This window comes from Camponotus vicinus, unplaced genomic scaffold (assembly GCF_025532165.1).
Source record: "Camponotus vicinus isolate PSW18456_S1 unplaced genomic scaffold, iyCamVici1.0 SCAF_11, whole genome shotgun sequence".
Lineage (NCBI taxonomy): Eukaryota > Metazoa > Arthropoda > Insecta > Hymenoptera > Formicidae > Camponotus > Camponotus vicinus.
This window is the reverse complement of record NW_028141947.1, coordinates 13455634-13479235: the sequence shown is the minus strand read 5'-3', so window position 1 is coordinate 13479235 and position 23602 is coordinate 13455634. Positions and strand designations below refer to the sequence as shown.

General features: G+C 33.1%; 2 protein-coding genes and 1 long non-coding RNA gene across 5 annotated transcripts in view; 2 read left to right on the top strand and 1 right to left on the bottom strand.

Moving 5' to 3' along the window:
- Positions 1–22918, top strand: part of Lrch (Leucine-rich-repeats and calponin homology domain protein) — a 42439-nt gene extending 19521 nt beyond the window's left edge. The window contains exons 2-13 of one of the 3 annotated variants that reach the window (XM_083082707.1): positions 4419–4563; positions 5084–5316; positions 5691–5827; positions 6257–6469; positions 7249–7410; positions 8447–8568; positions 8765–8908; positions 9361–9761; positions 9961–10112; positions 10186–10323; positions 10406–10483; positions 18326–22918. In XM_083082707.1, the coding sequence (XP_082938833.1) occupies positions 4419–4563; positions 5084–5316; positions 5691–5827; positions 6257–6469; positions 7249–7410; positions 8447–8568; positions 8765–8908; positions 9361–9761; positions 9961–10112; positions 10186–10323; positions 10406–10483; positions 18326–18472 (2072 nt within the window). In that variant the 3' untranslated portion in view covers positions 18473–22918. Of the gene's footprint in view, positions 1–4418; positions 4564–5083; positions 5317–5690; positions 5828–6256; positions 6470–7248; positions 7411–8446; positions 8569–8764; positions 8909–9360; positions 9762–9960; positions 10113–10185; positions 10324–10405; positions 10484–11702; positions 16587–18325 lie in introns of those variants that run through there. The other 2 variants (XM_083082706.1, XM_083082708.1) reach the window with 2 other exon arrangements.
- LOC145961997 (uncharacterized) overlaps positions 17274–23602 on the bottom strand; it is a 125537-nt gene continuing 119208 nt past the window's right edge. The window contains exons 4-5 of the long non-coding RNA XR_014435774.1: positions 18152–19788; positions 17274–17752 (exon numbers count right to left, since the gene is read on the bottom strand). This is a non-coding gene — a long non-coding RNA (uncharacterized LOC145961997). The remainder of the gene's footprint in view (positions 17753–18151; positions 19789–23602) is intronic.
- The window catches only part of LOC145961996 (aristaless-related homeobox protein), a 118561-nt gene continuing 113518 nt past the window's right edge, over positions 18560–23602 (top strand). Inside the window, exon 1 of the mRNA XM_083082710.1 lies at positions 18560–18693. The gene's annotated coding sequence lies outside the window, so the exon portion shown is untranslated. The remainder of the gene's footprint in view (positions 18694–23602) is intronic.

Sequence of the window (23602 nt, the reverse complement as noted above, 5' to 3'; positions counted from 1 at the left end):
GCTTGTCTCGATGCACATACGATGACATTGTACGCGAAACAATGTATATTCATAGTATCATTATTATGAACAAGAATAATATGTATTAATTTATATCACACTTATCATTTAAAACCTAAGTATATTCACATGAAATTTTATAAAACTTCTTTTTTATAGAAAAATATGAATGTCATCTCACGCTCACAACTAATGTATAAAAGAAAATTAGGCAAATTAAAAAAAAATTGCTCATAAAATGCAATTAATTTTTTATAAGAATTGATAATGAATAGATCCATTACTCTGAGTTTTAGTATTAAAGGCATTTCTTTTTTTTCTGCATAAGGCACTTATAAGTACCGTTTCATTTCTATCATCAACTAACTTTATTGTGCGTCATCGTATCCTCAGGTGTTAGGCATGCGGAAACCGGCTTTGAACCTAAATAAATTCCTCTATCCATTCAATAGCGCCTTAAATAGTCTATCTTGCCCTAGGGAAATATGCGCGTCCTATATCCTCATTCAATCGGATTCATGCTTGTAATTAAATTTCTGCATTTCGTATCTAAATTTTGTACAATGTAAAAAGGATCGAGTAACATTATTGATATAATTCAATTATAAAAAGCACAGGATATTTTTTTTAATTTTGTTACACAAGATGTTAATTTTATGATACACAGCACGTTAGAATTTTTTCCAATTCACAAGTGCCTTTTCATTTGTTAAATTACGATGCAACAGAAACGGCTAGTTAAGATTTGAGGAAATGATCGAGCTTACCTTTAAGGCTACCTGTTACGAGAACGCACACTTCTTTTGGTCGCAATGGTACTTAGATGGAAACCTGAACTAGAGAAAGAAACGGTAGGTAGGCAGACGCCGCCAGACGAACGTCGAAGCGATCGTCTCGCCTAGACGGACATTTATTTCTTCCCGGCCGTTGGCCTTGCATGCTTCAGCACGTGGAGATTAACGTGGAAACCGTGAGGCAGACATTTTCCGCTCGACAGGCAATTTCGCTTTCCGTCTCGCTCTTTTTTGCATCAGGTTCATTAGATAAGACAAATTTTCAATCTGAGATTTTTCAATCTGAACCTAACACATGATTGCTTCTGATTCATACATACTCTTTAAAAAAAAGTATTTTTTTACATAGTTTAGTAATTATTCTCTTATTGAACATGTAATGCTAGATTCGAATTTTTTTATTAATTGTTTAATATTTATTTTGTTTTAGATTATAATTAACATTTTTATTTTTAGAAACAAATATAATAAAATTATAAGCATTTAGAAGAAATTAAACTTTAATGTTAAGCGTGGTAAAAATGATGTTTTTATTTAGCAAAACGAATGAATCTAAAATAATATTTCATAACCGTTCACTAAAACGTTTACCTTGAACAAGCGAAATTCGCAAATGCGTAGGAGTTTGTCAGCGATAAAACTGCCACGCCCTTTATCAGGAAATAATATAACTGTGCGTGTCACGCAAATCGTGTATCGATCCTCGACCTTGGTCCTTGAAAATATTCGGGTACATCGACTCTTTCTGAAATGTCCTGTACAGTCACTACACAAAGGGTAGACTGCGATATTTATCGAGAGATCAATCTAACCGTTAGAAACGGAAGTGTGGACATGCTTATAATCATTCGCACGCGCGGTTCCACTGATTTTTATCAGCCGATTGTGAATTTCAAATCAGTGTGACTAACCTTCGTCATGTTGAGCGACAACGCGCAAAAAAGTATAAAAATCTTTCATCATGAATCGAATAAAAACAGTATAATATCCTTATAACGTACATAATGTAACAAATATGTTAATATCAATTACATCGGCTCTTTATATTACAATTATTCATATATTAACTTAAACTTTAATTATCATTACATTTATTTATCTACGTTATTATTAAGTGCTTTTAAATTTCGAAGTAAATCTATTATTCTTTCCTCTTGAAAGTGATAGCGGTATATTTTTATCTTACGATATACAATAGAAATATGTATTTTTCTAGCGATTTCTAATCTAACGAATTCTCAGAGATGAGAGTCATGTTTCTCGGCTCCCATGCTTTCACCGATTTTGTTTCTCACAAAACTTATCTGTAGACAGAGTCTATCACCAGCACACAACACATGGATTTATTGAAGTGTAGTGCGTCATATATTATCGCGAAACAAATTCGACAATAGGATGTCACAATATACCAATTCATGACGCGACACTCTGCCACAAAATTTTGTCACTTTGCACAAAGAGACGGCGTTTTGAAAGGGAATTCAATATTGCGTGGGAGTTGCTCGTGGGGTTGGCGAGGGGTCTCCGTCAGACGAGCCGACGCCCTTGCACCCGATAGACCGTATCCCAACTATTCCAGACCAACAAATGCTTAAATTGAACGGAATATTCGATATTCTGAAATGTTGTTTTAATACTACGCGTATTGATTCGACAAATTTCTCGAAAAAATATTTTTTAATGCCGAAATTACAATAAAAAAAATTTTTTTCATCGTGAATTATTCATAATAATTGCACGTTACTTTTATTAGAGAATATTAAAACTATCAAATCAGTTGCATCATTACTTGTATTATTCGATATTTCGATTGTGCTACATACTCTATCGAAATGTGCTACATACTCTATTGCAGTTATTGAGAGCAACACATCGATGTATCAAACTGCCATAAGAGTATCGTGAGCATCCCTATTCACGCCTTGGCTTTCACCCTATTCGATTTATTCCCGTTTCAATACGCTTAGTTCGCGAAGAATATAAGAAATGAGATCAATGAAGTTACATTCATCAAGGCACACCCTTGGGTTATAACCGCGTAAATTGCCATAGTTTTCGATGAATAAGAATGGATTATATCTTATGTTATGATGAATTACGCGAGCACATTATATAACATTCCCTCCGACTTACTGCAATTTATGATTAATTATTTCAATAATTATACATTAAGAGATAGATTTAGACTAAATTAACATAATACCATAGAACAGTGACGTATATATGTAATATTATTTTTAATCCTTTTATAAATTATTAAGTATTTTTATACGAATAAACAGAAATAGTTTTATATGTTACTTATTAAATACTTGTAATCATAATTCGCAAATTCTAATAAAATAAATGTCACATATTTCTTAAATCCTTTTCGTTAAAAATTGTTGAGCAAATTTTGATCTCAATCCCTTTAAAGGAAATCGCATATCCTGTTTACGCAACGATTGTCAATTTCCGTTGATCGTTCGACAGATTCGGGATCTGATTCTCTCCCTCAAATTGGGGTATATTTGGAAAATTTCCGTAAATTAATCCATCCACTTTTTCCAGTCCTTCCCAATCTATTTTAAAAAGATACAGAAATATATAGATAGAGAATCAGGTATTACTGAATAATTTTCTTTTTACAAAAGATAACATTTATAATGATATTTAATGTTAATTTTTTTGTTTTATATCAAATAAGATCAAGATATTTAAAAAATGTCAAAATGTTTGTATCTTAACCATTAATTTTACCACTAGTTTTATTTCCTAAGTGATTTAAATGTCAAATGTATATCAGATATAATATCTCAGTAACAGAAATAAGTATTTCTAAATCTATATAAATATTACTAAAAAAATTCAAGAAATTCTTATCTATATAAATAGAAATACTTATCTATATAATTTATAAATATCTATATATATTTATCTATATCTGTATCTCTATAAATATTTATTTATAATATGTAATTTAGATAAATTTTTTCCGAAGATCTTACATAACACATAATTTTTTTATTTTATATACGTATGCGATATTTTTATAATACTCGGGTCAAAAGAATAATATCCGCTTCGTAACTATTCGACTCGACGATATTTGCGAATGTTTCCAAGACTCGAAGACTAGCTTTTATTGATTAGGAAGAAGGTTCGAAGCTGGGAGCAGCTGAGCTACCCTTGTCCTTTCCCTGCATTTCGAGGCTGTGCGCGCACGTGGCCGTCGCGCCCCATTCATAACAACCCCCAGCAACACCCTAAGACCGCCCTAACCGGAGCACAGCTGTTGCCATGGGAGACATATCGATACCTAACTAAGTTCGATAGTTCCTTTCTTAATGAGTTTGATCGGCCAATTGTAGAGGCTGATTGTTTAGGATCGTTTATTGTTTGTGGGATACTTTTGGGGATAATTTAATTGTTATGGATAATTATTATTTTTCTTAAGAAAAATGCGAATTAGCTTTTAAATTAATGCAAGATCCATTTTCATATTCTATGTTTATTCATAATATAACGAGAACTCCAATTTCTTATTAAAACTGTATGTTACATCTCTTGAAATTACATTTCTTTTCAATCCACTCATCGTACTTTAACATATTTTAAAGGTGGAATATTTTCTTTCTGTTACAGATCTTTCGAAAAATCGCTTCAGTGAGTTACCGGAGGAAGTTACGGAATTTCCGTTTCTCGAAAAGCTACACCTTTACCATAATGCCATAAGAATAATCCCGGAAACCGTTGTAATGCTCCAATCTCTGAACTACCTCGATCTTAGGTTTGTGCACCTATGTATATATGTCTATCTATATTGACATTCATGCGATATATCTACATCCTGTTTAATATGACGTAATAGTCGATAACAGTTCTCGGAACTAGAAGAATATGTATCTTACTCTACATAGCACGAAACATCAACATCACACAATGGAAAGTTAAAAATATTTTAAAAAAAGATCGTCATATATTGCGACGATAATTATAATCAATTATATAATAATTTATCGAGTAATATATATTTCGATTAAAAAAAAAATGAATTTTAATGCGAAGGACGCATAATGATAATAATTTTTAACAAATCTATACATATATGTATTTAAAAAAGATGATATCTTCCAAAAAATATTGCAAAAATTGTTAGTCAGTTTAAAAAAAAACTGAATGAAGTAATCGATTAATCTATTATTCGTTCTAAAAAATAAAATTCGAACGCATAAGAAATTTAATTTTAATAATATCCAGACAAAGTATCTATTTAAAAAAAAAAACAATGACCTGACGTCTCTCTATAGTCGAAACCAATTGACGTCACTACCTCGAGAGATATGCAGGCTACCCCTCCAGACCTTGCTAGTCGCGCACAACAGATTAGCATCTCTGCCAGATGAGTTGGGCAGGATGACAGCGTTGGCAGAACTGGACGCAGGTTGCAACGAAATCACGAGCCTTCCACCTCGAATAGGCGACCTTGCGCGACTCCGGTCTCTAGACCTGAGGAGCAACTTGTTGGTGCACCTGCCTATAGGTAGGCCCGCCTTTTTAATGGGACTGCGACATATATAGTAGATATATTTTCATGTTACGATCGGATCCGCGATTAAGAAATCACATCAATTTGTGCGAAGAAATAAATATGTATTGCTTGAAAGTATAATTCTCGATAAACTAAATCTTTGCAAAATTAATGCATAAATTAACGTATGTATAAATCGGTTCTAAGTAAATTATTTATTTATTTATTCAATATAATAAGAAAATTAATTCTAAATAAAAAGAGGAAATTTGGAATGAAATGTAGAATCTAAAATAATTTTTTTAACTAAGCTAATTGTCGGAAGATTTGATAATCAATTTTCGATGAGAACTTCAATCAAGTTTTTAAAATGCATTTTCATGTAGAACTGACGTACCTGAGGCTCGTGAAGCTGGATATTAGCGGCAATCGAATATCTGTGCTTCCGAACGAGATAAGGAAGATGAAGGGCTTGGTGGATTTTAGACTGTCCGACAATCCGCTGACCTCGCCGCCTGCCTCGGTGAGCATTCGTAAACGATTCATTAGTTCATTTCCACTTAAGAAAGAGAGACAGAGAGAGAGAGAGAGAGAGAGAGAGAGAGAAAATCCGATATTTTCCTTGACATCCTACGCTCTTTCCTCAGACTGACGGATTTTAATAACCCGTACACGATATTACTTCATCTGTCGACTATGTTGTTTTCCTCATTCACAGACTTTTTACATCTTACGAAGTTGATTGCGAAACCGGTAGTTTTCGCTTCGGATATTTTATTCAAGACTTTATTTGCAAATTCCCGAATCAATATCCTGAGATTATTCGATAGTGTTCTACTGCTGGGAAGGCGTAAAATGAACGAAAATATAGCGCGAACATCTTTTCTTAAAATATCGATTCTCTCGAAGCTAACTTGGCCTCTAACTTGGCCGTTTTTATTGCCGATTTCAGCTATGCATTCGCGGGCGAACGCACATTTTCAAGTACTTGGAGAGGCAAGCAGCGAAACACGAGAGAGCCAGAGGCGGTCGAACACGACGAGCACCTCTGGATGCGAGAGGTCACGTGACGCTGGATAGGTCGCATCGACGGCACAACATCGACAGCGGATACAGCACGAGCGATGGCGTCGACAAGCGTTGGTCCCAGGAAATCCACAGCGCGGTTAGTTTCGCCGTTCTCGTGGCCTTTTCACTATCGCTCCATCTCCTACACGCGCTCTACAGCTATCTCCTCGCTAAGCTATTCGACGAGTCTGTCGCCGAATCGTCCGCGGATCTTTGATCCCAAGATCCAGCGTAAATAATGAGTTATATGAATAAACCGGAGCATCACATTGACGCTTTTGCTTCTTTCAGCGAGAAGAAAATTTCAAAACTAAACATATCCTGTGACTTAACATTCTTATTTTTCTTATCGAAGAAAATGCTGGAAAACACGGACAAAAGTATTACAGCATTTACTTATGCAAACTTACTTAATTAAAATAATTGTGTAAATAAAAAAATATAATATATTTTTAATATATATATATATATATATATATATATATATATATATATATAACGTAAACATGCCGTAAAATATGACAGATGTTTTAGAATAACAATAAAGTATCATATACATTTGCTTTATATTCTTGCTTTAGAAAAAGTGCTTCTGCTTCGTAGACGTTTGATTTGACCAAGATAATTGTCCATTTATTCATATGACTTCTTAGAATTATAATAAAACTTGTTATGTACATTTTTTGTAAGCTTTTGTGTAAGTCTTGTATAAATTATTGTGTACAAAAGAAAGAAAATTTTTATCCCAGTGATTGCGTTTGATCTTTGTATGATCGAACATTTTGTACAAAAGTACACGAATAAAATTCTACTGATACGAGGTGTACACCATTCACGATTTTACATGACTCCTATTTGGCCACCGTTTGCGTGCAGGTGCACGACGGCGAAGTTCGCGGCTTGTGGCGACAGGAATGCTCACCGCTTTCGATAACATTACCACACGAGGTAGGCGTGAACGGATCCTGCAGCGGCACGTCGACGCCCAGCACGATTTCACCTGGGGAGCACACATCCCTGGAAGATGAATTGGGCAAGGTAGGCTAATATGTAAGATTATCGCAAAAAATTCAGTAATCGATTCTTCCGATTGCTTCAAGATATGAAGAAATATTTTGTGAGAAATATATTGAGGTCCACATTTTTTTTTATTTTTTATTAAGTATAGCAGTAATTGCCATTTGAATACAAAACTGTTTTTTTATTTCTTACATGTAATAAATAAAAATACTGACCACTCAATATATTTATTAAACGATTTATTTTCATAATAATTAATAATTATATATCTTTCTTCACAGACAATTATATTTTCTTAAAAATTATCAATAGAAAAGTGAGATTTTATAAGATAATAATACGAATATTACATAATCCTGATAGTAGATTAAGATAGTAGAAAATCAGAAGTATATATCTACTACTGTAATTATGATAGACACTTATTGTACTATATCATTATCTAAAAGCAAGTGGTTATAAGAATATTGAGCTGTACTACATAATCTAAAGGATGACATAGTCGCTATATTTAGCTGTCAAATAGATCTCAAGTCGAGAGCCGCGGCAATGATATTCATTACGACAAGCCGTTGTTGGCTGTCGCTCAAATTTCGTTATAAGACCTTGACCTGATAAGATCATATTAACGACGTTTTAAAATTACGGATACGCGATGCATTAATAATAATATATTAGCATCTCTGTGTAAATCTGATGATGAAATTAACTTCTCGCTATTTTCCTTGATTGGTTATTGTTTTCCTCTATTAAAAAAGTTGATTTTTCCTTGACATTTATTCATTTCTAAATCATAGAATTCATTGAAAAATAATATAAATTTTAGGATAGAGAAATAGATAACATTAATTAAAAACTACTTGTTGAGAATGTCATCTCTTCTTTCTGGTAAATTTTAAAAGATTAAAAGAATTAAAGAGAGATGAAAAAAATTAAGTTTAAAAACTAATTTTTTAAGAGTTTAACATACACTACACTACACATTCACTACATTACACTACTATTATAAGATATCTTGTATTGGACTAAAAATTAAAGACTCAATCTTTTGCAGGCGATGATATTGCACGATCAACTGGAAAAGAGGAGATTAGAGAGGAGCACATCGGAGAACGGGACAGACATTAGGAGACCGATGATGTCTAGCCTTCATCACACATCGATTACGCCACCGGGGTGAGTGAATATCTCTTGCTACGATGATCAACCGATCCGCGTGCTTTCCCTCGTGATAAACAAACGCGTCCCTCTGTCGGTGTTTCCCATTGATATTGTGATACGAATTTCACAGACACGGTAGTTTACACGTTATATACGTAATATTCTTGCATGCATGCATGTGCATTATCGTGGCTGGCATCCTTTTTTGCAGCCATCTGGAGTCCACACATTTGACGAGTCAGTCGCAGCAGATATCGTCCGCACAATCGGTACACCCGCTTCAGACTGCGATGAATCCCGCCGCGCTGGTGAACGGCGACGATAAGAGGCCATTGAATCACATACAAACGTACAGGTAACTTCGCTTTGAACCGTACAAAAGCTCTTGTCCGTCCGAGTTTATCTCATTCACATTACTACGTTTGCGTTACACTCATCTTACTCATCCAACCGTATTTGAATCCTCCAGCAGACGCACTCTAATAGTGCTATGACGAATCATATGCGTTGAACAACTACAAACAACGCTGCTGTATTAATTTTCTCAAACGTTTTGGATATTTGAATTATAAAATAAATTATTTGGATTTTAACAATTATTTTTTATTTTTTTCTTTAAACTTTTGCAAGTTAGAGGATTAAAGTGTTGTTATCATGCTTTCAATATTTTTCATACATAGTCGTCTTGCTTTTATAATCATTCATATTCACAAAAATCATCATATAATATTCATTTGAAAGTTATATCACTCTCGTACGCTGTAACAATACATAAAGATTCGAAATTATAAACTATCTTATTCTTAGGGAGTACAAGGAAGCTCTAAAGCAGCAGAGAGCTAACGAAGGTCTAAGCGTGTATAGACCTCGTGAACAAGTGACACCACCAGGAAATGAATCGCAAAACAACGAGACTGATTCGGGCAATAATAAAGAAATCATTGCTTTGACCGGTAAACAAATCTTCAACGAGGACAACGCGTTAAAAAGGCCGGTGCAGAAGGTCACTCCGTCGCGGATCAACTATCAAAACATGCCGATTATCAACGGCAGCAACAACGAGTACAACAACAAGAATGGAAAGTATCTCGAACAACCTTACAAGAAACCTAGCTCGCCCATTAAAACTTGCAGTAGCATCCTGTCCGGAAATACGAGTCCAGCGCACGCGCCCAGGCTGGTCAAAACCGCTGTTGGTTACGTAGAAGGTGACCATCTATAAGTAAAACCAAATATAGGCTCATATAATACTGATTTTAGATATAGAATCGCTCTTAAGTAACTATATTTATATAAACGACGTATAAGAGAAATTTTATATTCTAAAGAATATAAAATTTCTCTAGATTCTATAATGAAAGAAGACTTAATTACACAAAATGCACATAGTATGTCTATCTTTATTAGGCAACAAGAGTCCAAGCAGAAACGGTGGTAGTCCGAAATCTCCGCGATCTGTTACGTGGAATAGTAATTTGCCTGAAAAGTATTCCTTTACCATGAGAAGAGAATTCGAACGCGCCAAAGAAGAAGCTGATCTCATTGAACAACTGCGAAATGTAAGTAGAACGAAAAGCAGCTGCAATTGTAATTATATATAACGGTCAAGAGAACATCGCGTTTATTTTATAGCACATAGAAACGAGATTGAAGATGGCACTGCCGGAGGACCTCGCACCAGCATTAACGGACGGCGTTGTTCTCTGTCATCTGGCCAACCACGTTAGACCACGATCGGTTGCCAGTATACATGTTCCTTCTCCCGCTGTAGTAAGTATATTTTTTACAATTTATTATTTTTGTGATATACAATTTTATGTTTATCGATATGATGTCTATGTTTTTTTTACAGCCTAAACTGACAATGGCGCGATGCAGGCGGAATGTCGACAACTTCCTCGAGGCGTGTCGGAAGATTGGCGTCGATGAGGTAAGAAACATTGTCAAAATTATTAATTAGTTTCGAGAAAGTTTGTGCTTCTCTTTCGCTCAAGATATATCATGCATGAGACATGCTCAACGTTAGTATACATTATGGAACATATAGAGGACACTTCTAAATCAAACGAATTATTCCGATTTTCTTTTTTCTGTAAATAATAATGCGATACGAGAATCATAATAGGTAGTAATTGTACTATATAACTGCTCATCGAAAAATAAAATATAAAAATAAGAGACATAAAACACAAAGTGCGAAAAATTAGCACAATTATGACTTGACGATACTTTCATCACAAGTGTTGTCTTAAATCCGATCTATCGAATCTGCTTGGTGAATAGTTGAAAAAATTTATCATACATTACTTGTAACCAAATGTCTATGTACGTCTCGTAACTAACGCTTCGGCAATATAGCCGTCATTTCTCGATGATACTTCCAACAACTACTAGTCAGTCCCTGATTTTAATCTGATCTCGATCAAGTGTAAACCGTTTTTAAGAAAATGACGAATGAAAAGACGGATGTATAGATGACAAATGATATTATATAAAAATATAAAATCACAGGAGAAGGAAAACAAATTAGCCAATAAGCTTTAGTTGCATGCGCCTAAATTCCAATCCGCTTTTGTATCGCTTCTTCGGGGAATAATTTAATATCTCAAGCTCTCTCTCATTCTTCCTGTTATCATTATTCCTGTCTTATCAATTAATATTTATAGATTCTAACACTCTACTCCTAATCTGTACAAATAACTGTACAAAGAAAATAATCTTAACTATTACATAAAATACTACTGTTATTGCTTACTTGCTTTCCTGCCATTCTACCTCTGGACGTCCTTCAATTGCTTTTCTTATGATAGAACTTTTGATACAATTATAGGATGAATAAATAAATTGAACAATTGATTTTAATTAGAAATATTAAAATCAAAATAAATAGATAAGCAAAGTCTAAACTCTATCGAAAGTTCTTTCGCAAAAGCAAAAATTTCCATACATAATACGGTGATAGTTTACACATACGGTTATAATAATCGAACAAAATAACTTCCCCGAGGAATGCTTTTTTTCTTATCGACACAAAAGTAGGGTCTTCCTCGAAGAGGACAAAAATATGCATTTTAAAACCATGTGAGAATGTTCTCACAGTGCGGTAACGTAGAAACTGGGACTGAGTAGTATCGTTGTTGGTGTTGCAGGAGGCGTTATTGGACGCGGACGCAATCATGGACGTGGGTTACATGGACGCGTACGGGCTGGAGGCTTTGGCGCGTCTCGTCACCGCTCTTCTCCTTGCTCGCGATGAGGGGGGGAGTGACACCGAAAAACCGGCCGCAGGTTCCCTCCGTACGATTCAGGACCGCGTTCTATCCGCGATGCTTTTTGCGACATTCCTATCCACCTTGGTTTTGCTCTATCTTTTCCCAATCCCCGATTAGTAAGACAGTGTCGAGAATGAAAAACCGCCAATGCGCGACAGAAAGGAAGGAGTTAATAAGGGGTGTCAGAACGGGAGCTATGATATCTAGAGATGGCGATTCCCAGAGAAATTCTCTGATCTTCTTGACCGTTGTGTCGTTCTCACTTTTGATCACATCGAAAATCTGAGAATCATTATCTCGTTCGAACAACGATGCACGCGACACTTTCAACGTTTGTTTCGTGATTTGATACTTTTTGAGATAATAGCATGTTCGATTATTTTCGTTAATCTTATTTGCATTTATATTCATTGAGATTCGGGAAAGTGTCGTGTCGTAGACTTGGACACGACTTCGACGTCGAAGATTTTCACAGGTGATGTTTAACAGATCTCTTTAGAAAAAAAGGACGCGAAAATGTTCGATGATTAATTTTTCTCTTGTAAGTGAAAAAAAGAAATGATTGAATATTTACATGAGAAAGTATACATACAGAGTTATCGTCGACGTCGAAGCATTCTGCGATTTTTTAAAGTGTTTTTTAGAGCGAATACATCAAAGAACGATTCGTGATCGCCGCGTCCAGGCGCTTTAAAAGATATCAGAATATATCTTTTCGCCGCTAGACCTCGCTGAGGCAGAGTATTTAACTCTCAAGAATCGATTTATCACGATAGTAGCTTTAACAGGGTTGTTCGCTTTTTTTGACCTCCGCTCATGTAAGTTTTCTCGTTCGGTGTAGGAATCCGCGAACGAGGAACTTCATAGTCGGTGGAAAATTTTTCGAGATAGTTTTTAAGTATCGATAAGCAGCTTGATGAGATGTTTAATCGTCTAAGTATTACATAAATTTTTTTTTCATCCATGAAGGAAAAGGCCTTCATTTTTCATCGACGATATGATTATACTGTTTACATGCAGGAATATCAATGAGAATTCGATAGATAACAAATATCTATTGGGAAAAACGTTTAATTCTTAATTAAGTAAAATTTTACTTCACTTCTCGTTAGTTTCCTTTGAGCTTATCTCGACGTAAAATCAAAGAGCGCAATCAAAAGCGAAGGCGCGCTCGCATATCACATTTGGTTGTCTATAAATGTATTTTGCAAAATAAAGCGGTTATTCGATCGTCGCTTGCGATCGTGCAAGCAGACTATCGTCAGCTAAACTGATGAATATTTTGATAAAAAGAAGGATAATCGGGATAATCGAAATCGAGAGATTGATAGTGTGCAATACTTGTTTAAGAATTATATAAATCGTATATATTCATCCTACATGTTTAATTGTTCCGTATTCTCGGAAAGTACGCATTGCCTTCTATGATGAAAGCCTCCGATTTATAATCGTCTTAACTGGTATTGCTACATCATTCTTTGTACGTTTAATATACCTGGGATTGTCTCTCAGGAAGAAAAAAAGCAGAAACGGAAGGATAACTATCGATTGCCTTCGATGGTAGTATTTTTTTAAGATTCGACCAATGAACCGCTATTTATGGCTTTTTCAGGATTGGTGGGTCTGTGATAGGTAGTCTGCGAATATATTACAGGATTCACAAAAAGGTGCTAAGGGAATCTCTTTTAGTTCGAGAATTTTCTATTTTGGTACGTAAGGTCTAACGAGAGATAGAATTCGAACGTTGAAAGATAATATGATGATGTTTATATTTGTTTGTTATAAGTTATACTGGCGGTATATATATTACCGCTTTCCTTGCTCGTAATTTCGTAAGTTAGATCGATTGTCTTCTTCATTGCGGTTATCTAAAACAAAAATCAATATTTTCATTTCGAAAGGGAGGAAACAAAATAGAGCACTCTTCAATATTTCACCGACCAAGCAATTCGGTCGTAGTCTAAGATACTTAGATCGAAGTTATTTTTATCTGAGCTTGTATTTTTGGGAAATTTATCTTATACCGAACTTTATCATCGCTAAATATAAAGAATAATTCTTCCTACACGTGAAAATTGAAATTAAACAAATTATATATCGACTTTAATTTCTAATATATATTAATTATATACTAATATATAATTAATTTCTAATATATATTCTCTTATACTCTTATATATTTCTAATATATATTCTTCCAAATAAAAAATAAAATTATAAGAAGATTTACATGATTACCAAGGATACATTACTTGAGATCGAAATGACTACGATCTATGATACTACGGTAGAGACACGGTGCCTACTACCTGCCAATTTATTTTCATAAAAATGATAAGAATGTAGAGGGCATGTATCGTCTATATAATATTTAATAACTTATACTATATTATTAAGAGATCTCTCTCTTCAAAGATATGCAGTTAGGACGAGGTCTTCGTCGGAAAAAGGAGATCGAACACTATCGCAAATCGATTGATATTGATTTTATAGATATCAATACATAGTGCATTTTTTTAAATCTCATGTCTCTCAAAATCGACTATAGTTCAGAAACGTACAATTCTTCGATCGCCGCAATATTTATTCAAACAGTGCCAAATATTCTATTTTGAACACGAAGGACGTCTCCATTTCTCCGACAAGATTCACGTCGTTGAATAGATCCTAGTACGAGGCAGCATCTGATCGTTGCGAATTACTTGAATCGAATTTCGAGGGCGCACAAGTGGAATTTTTTAGAGAGACGAAACGATTCTTCGCATAAAAGAGAGGCGTAGAATTCTTTCATACGCATTTCATAAGTGGGCCTTATAACGGGTGACCACTCTGTACTTGGAGACTATCATAATATACATATAAGCGTATATATTTATACGTACTATGTCGCGAATCGACACGCGTTTACTATATGTATGCAGTATGCCAGTGTATCTTTTTAAGGGGATGCAAAGACGAGTCGTATTTTCCATGATTTTCGCGATTACTCGAATTTAATCTACGCTTTTGCTGGGAGATGCGTGATTTCGGCGCGTACACATAAGTGGCAATGCATTTTCCTTTGCAGTTTCGAGTGTGGGTTGCACTTTCTAGTCTATAATAATAATAATAATAATGATCGTTAGTTACATAAGTCCATCTGTACCCGCATTCTAGTCAGTTTATTTTTTCTTCTCGCATTTATTTTCTTTTTGCAATTACCACAAACCGCTTTGAGTGGCTTTAGCATATTTCATTTGCAATTTATAATTACGTTAATGATTCTGCAGCAATTTATTACTTAATCTAATGTCGATTTAGTCTATTTAAAGAACGACAATATCGTCCTTTTGTTATTAAAGCTGGAACGTCCGATTCATTTTTTTATAACTTTTATACCTCAATTCTTCTTATGCATTTTTATTCTTGCCTTGAATATAATTTATTTACGCAGAATATTATCGCATATATTTAATCTTTTAAGCTGCGATTTTTTTAAATCCTTGTATCGTTTGATTGCCATTTCGTTGCATTTATTAGCTACTAATAATATTATCGAAAGTTCTTTTTTTATTCATTCGTACTCTAAAAAAATTGATCATTTATATTCAAATAGTAGATGAAAAATTAATATGCGCAACAAATGATTAATAGGATCTTTAACAATATCTCCTTAAAAATAACAACGCCAAAAGTTTCGAACTGTAAACGTTAATTGCACCTTGAATCGCATCGCTAAAATTACATGGGATAAATTACATTTCCGGACGTTCCGAGTTAAATGCAATTAAGCGTTCGTTAATAACTTCCGCACCTACATTCAATGAGCGGATCGTCCATCGCGTTCATTATGGAATAATAAATAGTGACAAATCATCATCGGATATTCCATTATACGCTTAATCATCGATCATTATGACGAGTGCCTAATGATCCTTCGCAAAGACGCGATTGCGAATGGTCGCGACGGCCACACATCATATCAGTATTATTCACATTAGAATTGGAGGCGGGATATCGGAATATTTTTAATAATTTAAGACTGGATTTGAACTTAGCATACCGATGTTTATATTATCAATTGCTTATCATAGCGATCTATAATTGATCTACGTGATTATCCAAGCGATATCTAAATCTTCACATTCGTAAATAACAGAAATTAATCCGTTAATAATGAACAAGTCAACACAATGATATGTCAATACAATGATATTTTGTATAGAATGATAAAATTTTGATAATTATATCATAGAATCATTAAAAAACTGGTCAGTTATAAACACAATTATTAGATTACACTTTAATAACATTACATACATATGAGTAGTGTTACATAAATAAAAATTCTACACATCCTAAATTTTGATTCCACGCAGTTATACTAGTCGAGAATTAATCTCGTAGATCGTCGCATTGAAATTTTACAAATAGCTTTCGCTTTCATAAGAGGCTACATCACTACTAAGCATATCTATGAAATGAAAAATGAGGGAGAGGAAAGGATAAAAGAAAGAGAGAAGGAGAAGAAATATGAAATCATTCCACTGCGCATTAGCTTACATGTATAATTAATTTTTGTAAAGTACGCGAAGAAGCTTATATATGCAGATATATATATAGAGATAGATATATTATATAAAGACAGATATATAGTTCGTTGAAGCTAGTTCTTTTGCGGCGTTTTTATCTTTTTTCTTTCTACGTTCTTTCATTTCTCAACAAGACGTTAAAATATATATGTAAGCCTATTAAATTAAATTATTCGCTAATTTGATAAATCCACACTTGGTGCTTGGTATATTTTTGTTCGTTGTTGTTTTCTGTAAGCTCCTAAAGCTTCTTATCTATTTATACGTACCTATATTTATTCCGCGGCGTCTCGTTAAATGCCGCTTCATACTTGCAAGATCGATCGTGCCTGCTCACCGAGCTCAGACAATAATTCCTTTCTAAATAGATATGTAGCCTAAGCAGAGTCAGGATCGGCGAGCCCAGCACGATCGACTCGTCTCAATTTGGTCCTCGGTTCTCTAATGAAGCATAATATCAGCTGATCTTGAACACAACACATTTTTATCACTGCGATCGAATCGGGTCTAATTTTCGTGTTTATCGTGATCCTTCATTAATATTCAATATCGATTACACATATACAAAAAATGGAAAATAAAAAATCTCTTATAAAAATATTAGTATCTCTTATAAAAATAGTAGATCTTTACGAAAAAAAATTTATTTTCAAATTAATTATTAAGTTTCGTAAGAAAGAAACTGGAAACAATTTTTACACACACAATTAAAATTTAATATTATATTTTAAATATAAAATATAAGTATATATATATATATATATATATATATATATATATATATATATATATATATACTATATAATTTTTATTGAATTATTAATCATTTAGTAATTTAGGAAATTTTATCATTTATAATTATTACTTATATCATCCCTAGTTAATGTTCAATTAGTCGACAATTTTTTTTGTTAAAGATCTATCTGTGCCTATATAGTGAATCATGTAAGAACAGTTGAATATGAATTTTTAATACTATAGTGCTCAATAAACGTGTCTATTAAGGAAACACTGCCTAATTTAAATGGAATTAACGATCCGATTCGATTGTTGTTAGAATCGAGTCACCAATGTAATGTGCGCATTTATTGGAGGATTTGTATTTACAAATGCTCACAGAGTGTATTTCTCCATTTTGTCTTTCATATTTAATTTATTTATATAAATTAATGTCATATACAACACTCGTCCGCCATCCCTGACGCTTCGTTATTAGAGAGAACGATCCTAGTGGCGAGACAATTGCATCTTTCTTTCAAATTTTAATCTCTTTTAAAAAAATTGAATCTCTTAATTGTTTCGCCGCTCGGACGATAATAATATCATGGACCTTGTTTTCCTCCTTTGAGATATGCTCTGTAATGTTGATTGTATGAGTAAAGCATAATGATTGTAATACTCTATAGCTATTTATAATAAAAATATATCCTTTTCTTAAAATGTGTTTTATGCTCGATTTAATGATGAGATATTTTCCAAGGAATTTCGAAAATCACATTTCTTTATTTTTCACAAATATAATTTATAAATATGCATTTGTGAAATCTTTGCAAAAATTTAAAAATCAATTTATATAATTTGTTTAGGAAATAATTATTTATTCTTAAAAAAGAGGTTTTCCTAATTTGAATTTGTGCATATTTTTAATTATACATTTCCTGTCTCTTTATTTCTATTTCATAAAAGAGTCATATCTTCATTTATACATAAATTTTTATGTAATTTGAACTGAATTAAATAAATAATAAATGTCACCTTTTAATTTTTAACATCATCCAGATATTTATAATTACTTTTACGATTCAAGCACACGTAGAAAGCTTGCAGATCTACAGTTACATTTTTTAAATGAAAATTGCAAGTATATACGCTCGCTTCAGAAAAAGAGATTTACTAAAGACACGTGCATTCTTCTTGATAATTTTCCAGAATCTTGTGTGCTGCGCCAGCGATGTCCTGGAAGGAGGTCGTGGAGTTGTACGCGTCGCGGTTACCGTATCCGAGCTACTAAGATTCCATCAAACACGCTCGCCGCTGCAAACATCCTCGAGCATGCCGAATCATGTGCCTGCTTAGCGTCAGACTATCTAATTCGCGAGATCGTCTGGCGAGAGATCCGGAGTCGGTTTCCTCACCCTCGCGCAGGAAGAGGGAGGAAAACGACGAGGATGAGCGAAGAAACCGCGCGGCGGATGCGCTCGAAATGTGCACCGAGACGAGACAGAAAGTCCGAGACGACTTTTTCCTTCGAATCGTCGATACTGAACTGGAATTTGCTCGATCGCTTCCGTTTCGATGTAAGTCAAGCGTTTGCAGATCGACAACTCGATACACGAATTGATTATCAATCGTTAACTGGTGAAAACATCATATATATTGATGGTTATATTTCAGATTTCAACTAAAGAAATTAATTGGCAAAATAATAATTACCAAAATCTTAAAAAAAAACGAATTTTTTAATTTTTTAATTCACTAAAATATTGTACTTTAAGAAGCTCTGCTTTAGAATTTCAAACTAAAATTTTTTAAATGTATGGCAAATTAGTTTTATAAATTTCACACATAACAGAGTAATGCAATATTTATGTAGTAATGCAATATTATGCAAGTTACATTAAACCAGTTAAGGATTGAATGGAATACTCGGAGTTAGAATTTAGATTTAATAGCGATACTTAATTAATAAATGTCAGGCGAATAAAGTATTCTTATGAACATACTTCTTAGATAACACAAACGTTTGAAAGATGTCTAACAGACGCCGTAAGAACATCTAAAAGAGATACCAATCTTTTAGGTATCCATCAAACATTTAAGAGACGTGCTAATCCTTCGCAAATCTATTAGATTTCTAAAGGATATGATGCTCGTCCTAAAATGTTTCTTAGATATCTAAAAGGCTGAATTTTTCAAGCATCTTTTTGAATGTTTGTGTTATGTAAATTGTTTCGAAGCTTCTCTCAGCTCGAGATAGTCCTTAGGATACAACGAGTCGATAGTCTCGATTGCGAAGTGATTTTTTATCGAACCGACAATAAGTCGCTTTGTCGCTATAACTTTTGCACGAGCGCTTTGTAGAATTGATGAATCGCTTTGAGACCACGAAAGGATAAACTCAAATAAGCGGTCGCGTATTAAGCTAATCTATATGAAAGAAACTCTTTTTTATCCTTCGTACGATAAGCAACCTGTGGTAATACAACCTGTGTTAATATCGAGAGGATTTTTCTCATCAAAAACCGCGCGCGAGCAAAATCGCACGTACGACGTAACGATAGACTGCAGCCATGACACTTAATTAGGTATAACGAATTTTATATGGAGAAACGAGGTCGGACATACGATGATGCTTATTTTTGCTCGTAGTTACAGCTGGATCCTTAGAAGTCCTGAAATAAAAACGGGACGGGCATTTTATAAAATAGAAAGACGGGCATATGGAATTAAGAGATATTAGATGTAGGCTGTGTGTCCACTTAATCTTCAAAAAAAATCTTATAAAATTGAAGAATTCTCAATCTTATAAATCAAAAATGCAAAATATCGAAGAATTAAAGAATTTTACTTATATGTCATATGTATTTATAGATATGTATGAAAATTATATAGGACCATATGTTGTTTATTACGTTACGTTTTCTCAGAGAAAGTAAGGTGGACATTCAACCTCAAGATTCTATTTCATCGGGCTGAAAAAGGTATTCGAGCTTTTGAATAGCGTAGTCCTGTAATATCCGTGATCTAATATCTCGCATGCATGCGTCGCTAAAGCTGAGTTTGTAGACTAGACTGGCAATCCATAAATACGAGTATCCCAAAGACATGTTATACGAATCTTCGATTTCTATCGCTTCATTATCGTTACATGCCTTAAATGGAAATAGTGTTAAATGTAAACGGATTTTTATTTCGAAATGTACGACATTATTTCTCATGTATCAGCATCTCTAAGTACATTCTTATGCTTGATAACAACAAATTTTATATCTTATTTTTAGTTTAACAATTAGTTGAACAATTTAATCATCAAGTGTATTCATTTCCATAAAAATTGAAATTGTCGCTTCAATTTGTACAAGTATTGATTTCAAATTAGACTATCCTTCGCGACATATTATCTCATAATTATATATTATATTGCTTTTATTATTTAGCACATATTTTTTAGAATATATTTTTTCGATAAATATAAGAATCAAAATCATGATATAGAATAAGATAGATAAAGAATATACTTATGGATGCCGATACTTGATATTCGTGATTCGCGAAGGAAAGCGGTCTCATCTCCTTATCTTATTTCCAAAGAATTATCACGTGTCAAACACAGATCAAAGAAGAGATCAAAGTAGATCTCTGCGCGAGCAGACGGTAAGTTAGTTAGGAACTTTCGAATAAGTATGCCGGCGATTTTTAACGTCGATGGTAAACCGCGAATGGTTACCAACAAGCGTCAAGTACAGTCGGCGATGGTACGAGTAAGGGCCTAGGTGTTCAAGCTGGTATACGTAAACGTTTTGTGATTTTTCAATTCAGGGTGAATTGCACCGAAGGAGCTCGATTAGCAATTATTCATTATAGCGATTTTTCATCATTCTGGAGGAAACAATAAAATTAGAGAGTACGAAATTAATTAAATATCGTTAATGATAATATTAAAGCAAAAATGAATTAGGTGGTTCCTTCGATATCTTCCGATTGATCTTTGTCTCTTCTATTTTTTTCTTAGATCTTGTCTCGAATAATGTTGGTGCACTTTCAACATATTTTAAATTCTCGACTCTCTTCACAGTCAATTGGAGGGAATTTTTTATAATTTTCCTAGGCCAAGCAGGAAGTATTTTTATTTTATTTTTTGAAATTTACAAGTGTTTCACGAATAGTTAAGAATCGTTAATTTGCGCGCGCGATTAATGTGAATAACCCCATTAGGTGCTAAGTCTAATATTATTAATTGTAATTGTTCTATATTACAATTCTTTTTAATTTCGATATTGATGTGATTTCCTATATGTGAGCGTGAGAAAACGCGAAAGATCTCATATACCGTGATCGAAGAAGGAAAGGAGACAATTAAGAATGCCAATACGATGACTACATTGAAATTGGCGGACACGGATAACACATTAATGTTCACATTTATTGTGCCAAAGATATGTCTTTTTTCACTTACGTTCGAAGACGAATTTCATTTAAATAATTTTAGCAAGAATTAACATAAGTGTGCATTAAGATGGATAATTTGCGTATGTTTCTTAATATATCGATTCCTGTTGAAACATTTTTTTTTTTCCAAAATATGTACATACACAAGAGAGAGAATTTTTCCGGCTGTAGTTTTTAATTTTCGCTGGTTACCAAATTAAAATACGTCTGACTCTTATATTCTTATATTTATCGAAAAAATATGTTTTATGTTGCAAAAATGAAATCCGGATTTATTAGAATTTATTTCAAAGTAATCTGTTATTCCTTGTACAGAACATCGATTTTACATTGTTTCTATGAATGAATATAATGAATATACATATAAAGATTCTCCAATATTGTTACATGGCAATTTTTAAGGAAACAAAAAATAATTAAAATCTTTTCCTTAAAATTACATTGCAATTTTACATTTATGCCAAGGGAAAAGTGGAATTGATTATTTATTCTTTCTTGCGAGAATTTTATTGTAGATATTACGAAATAAGTCAGCGCAACTTTGAGTGCTTAAAAATACGAAATTACGATTTCGTTACATTGTAATATAACTCCCATCCTCGGATCATTAGAGCATTACACATTCGCGCGTTTGCGACACACAAGACACAGAAAAGATGCGCTTTCTCTATTTTTAATTTGTTCAATTCATTCTTTTGATGATCGTAGTCACGTAGAGATTTGTAAAGCGACATGTTACTGAGGAATTGTATTACTGTCACCTAGATTAATTATGTTTGTCGGATTTCGTGCAGGGCAACGTCTGCTCGTTAAAATTCAGCGATTCGAAGCGCCTCGTTCAGTGATGTTTAACGAAGAATATTATTAGCAGATTTATACTCAGAGATCCCTTTCAGACCTGCATTTTTATTATTTTTTATTCTTTCTAATTTTTAAATATTATTATATAAAGGCTTTTATTCTGAATTAAAATATAATTTAATTGTAAAATTTTCAAGAATTATTTTCCTTATAAATATATAAATTAAATATTATTGCATGATAATATTAATATAATATTATCATACAAATTAATAAATAATCGGGTGATATCCTATTGCGATAATGTGTGCAAATAATAGACTTGAAATGATTAAATTTATACGCCCTATATTGAAAAAAATTTTATTTTGCGTAAAAAATACTTAAAATTGATGTTGAAACTGCCATTTCGTTATTCCGTCGCTTGATCGAAGTGCTTCCAGTGATTGCTGTGGCGAATTATTAAACGCACTACGTAATGTACTAAAATTAATCAATACTACGTATGAAATAAATCGAAAAGAATTACGTACCGAATATATGCAACAATAATACTGTGGTTCTCCCGAAATTTTACTAAAGCTACTACCTTATATATACATCCTTCTTTCTTTTTTTATCTAATAATAACTTTCCGAACACATATAACAATAATAACAATAATAAAATAAATATGATAGTTAAATATAATAAATATAATAATTAAATAAATATATAAAATAAATATAATTGGACAACTAATAAGAGAAAACTTTAGTCACTGTAATAGAACAAGTTTTAAAATTGCAATATGTAAAGATAATATTTATAATTATTTATACACAGATTAACGTATTACACACAATATATAGCAAAAATATACTGCAGTTGGTTGATTATTACAGTACAAAGGAACATTTAGTTAATTTCAGCATTCGGCGCATTTAGCATTTATAAAATAATTTGTTTTCTTAATTTTCAACTCACATTTTCTGCTTAACATTCTAATGACATAATTTACAAGGCAATCTGATTTTTTTAATTTTTTGACATATTTATAAACGTAAAATAAATTTAAGAAAAAACTTTTACGTATAAAAAAATCTATTCTAACTATAAAAAAGTCAATATCTGCTTAATATAATTATTACAAGTCCTTTTTATTTTTATCTCAATTCACAAAATCAGGCTGCTGAAAACAATAATGATTTCCTCGTCGGTTGAAAATTATCGAAATGAAATACAACACGGGATATC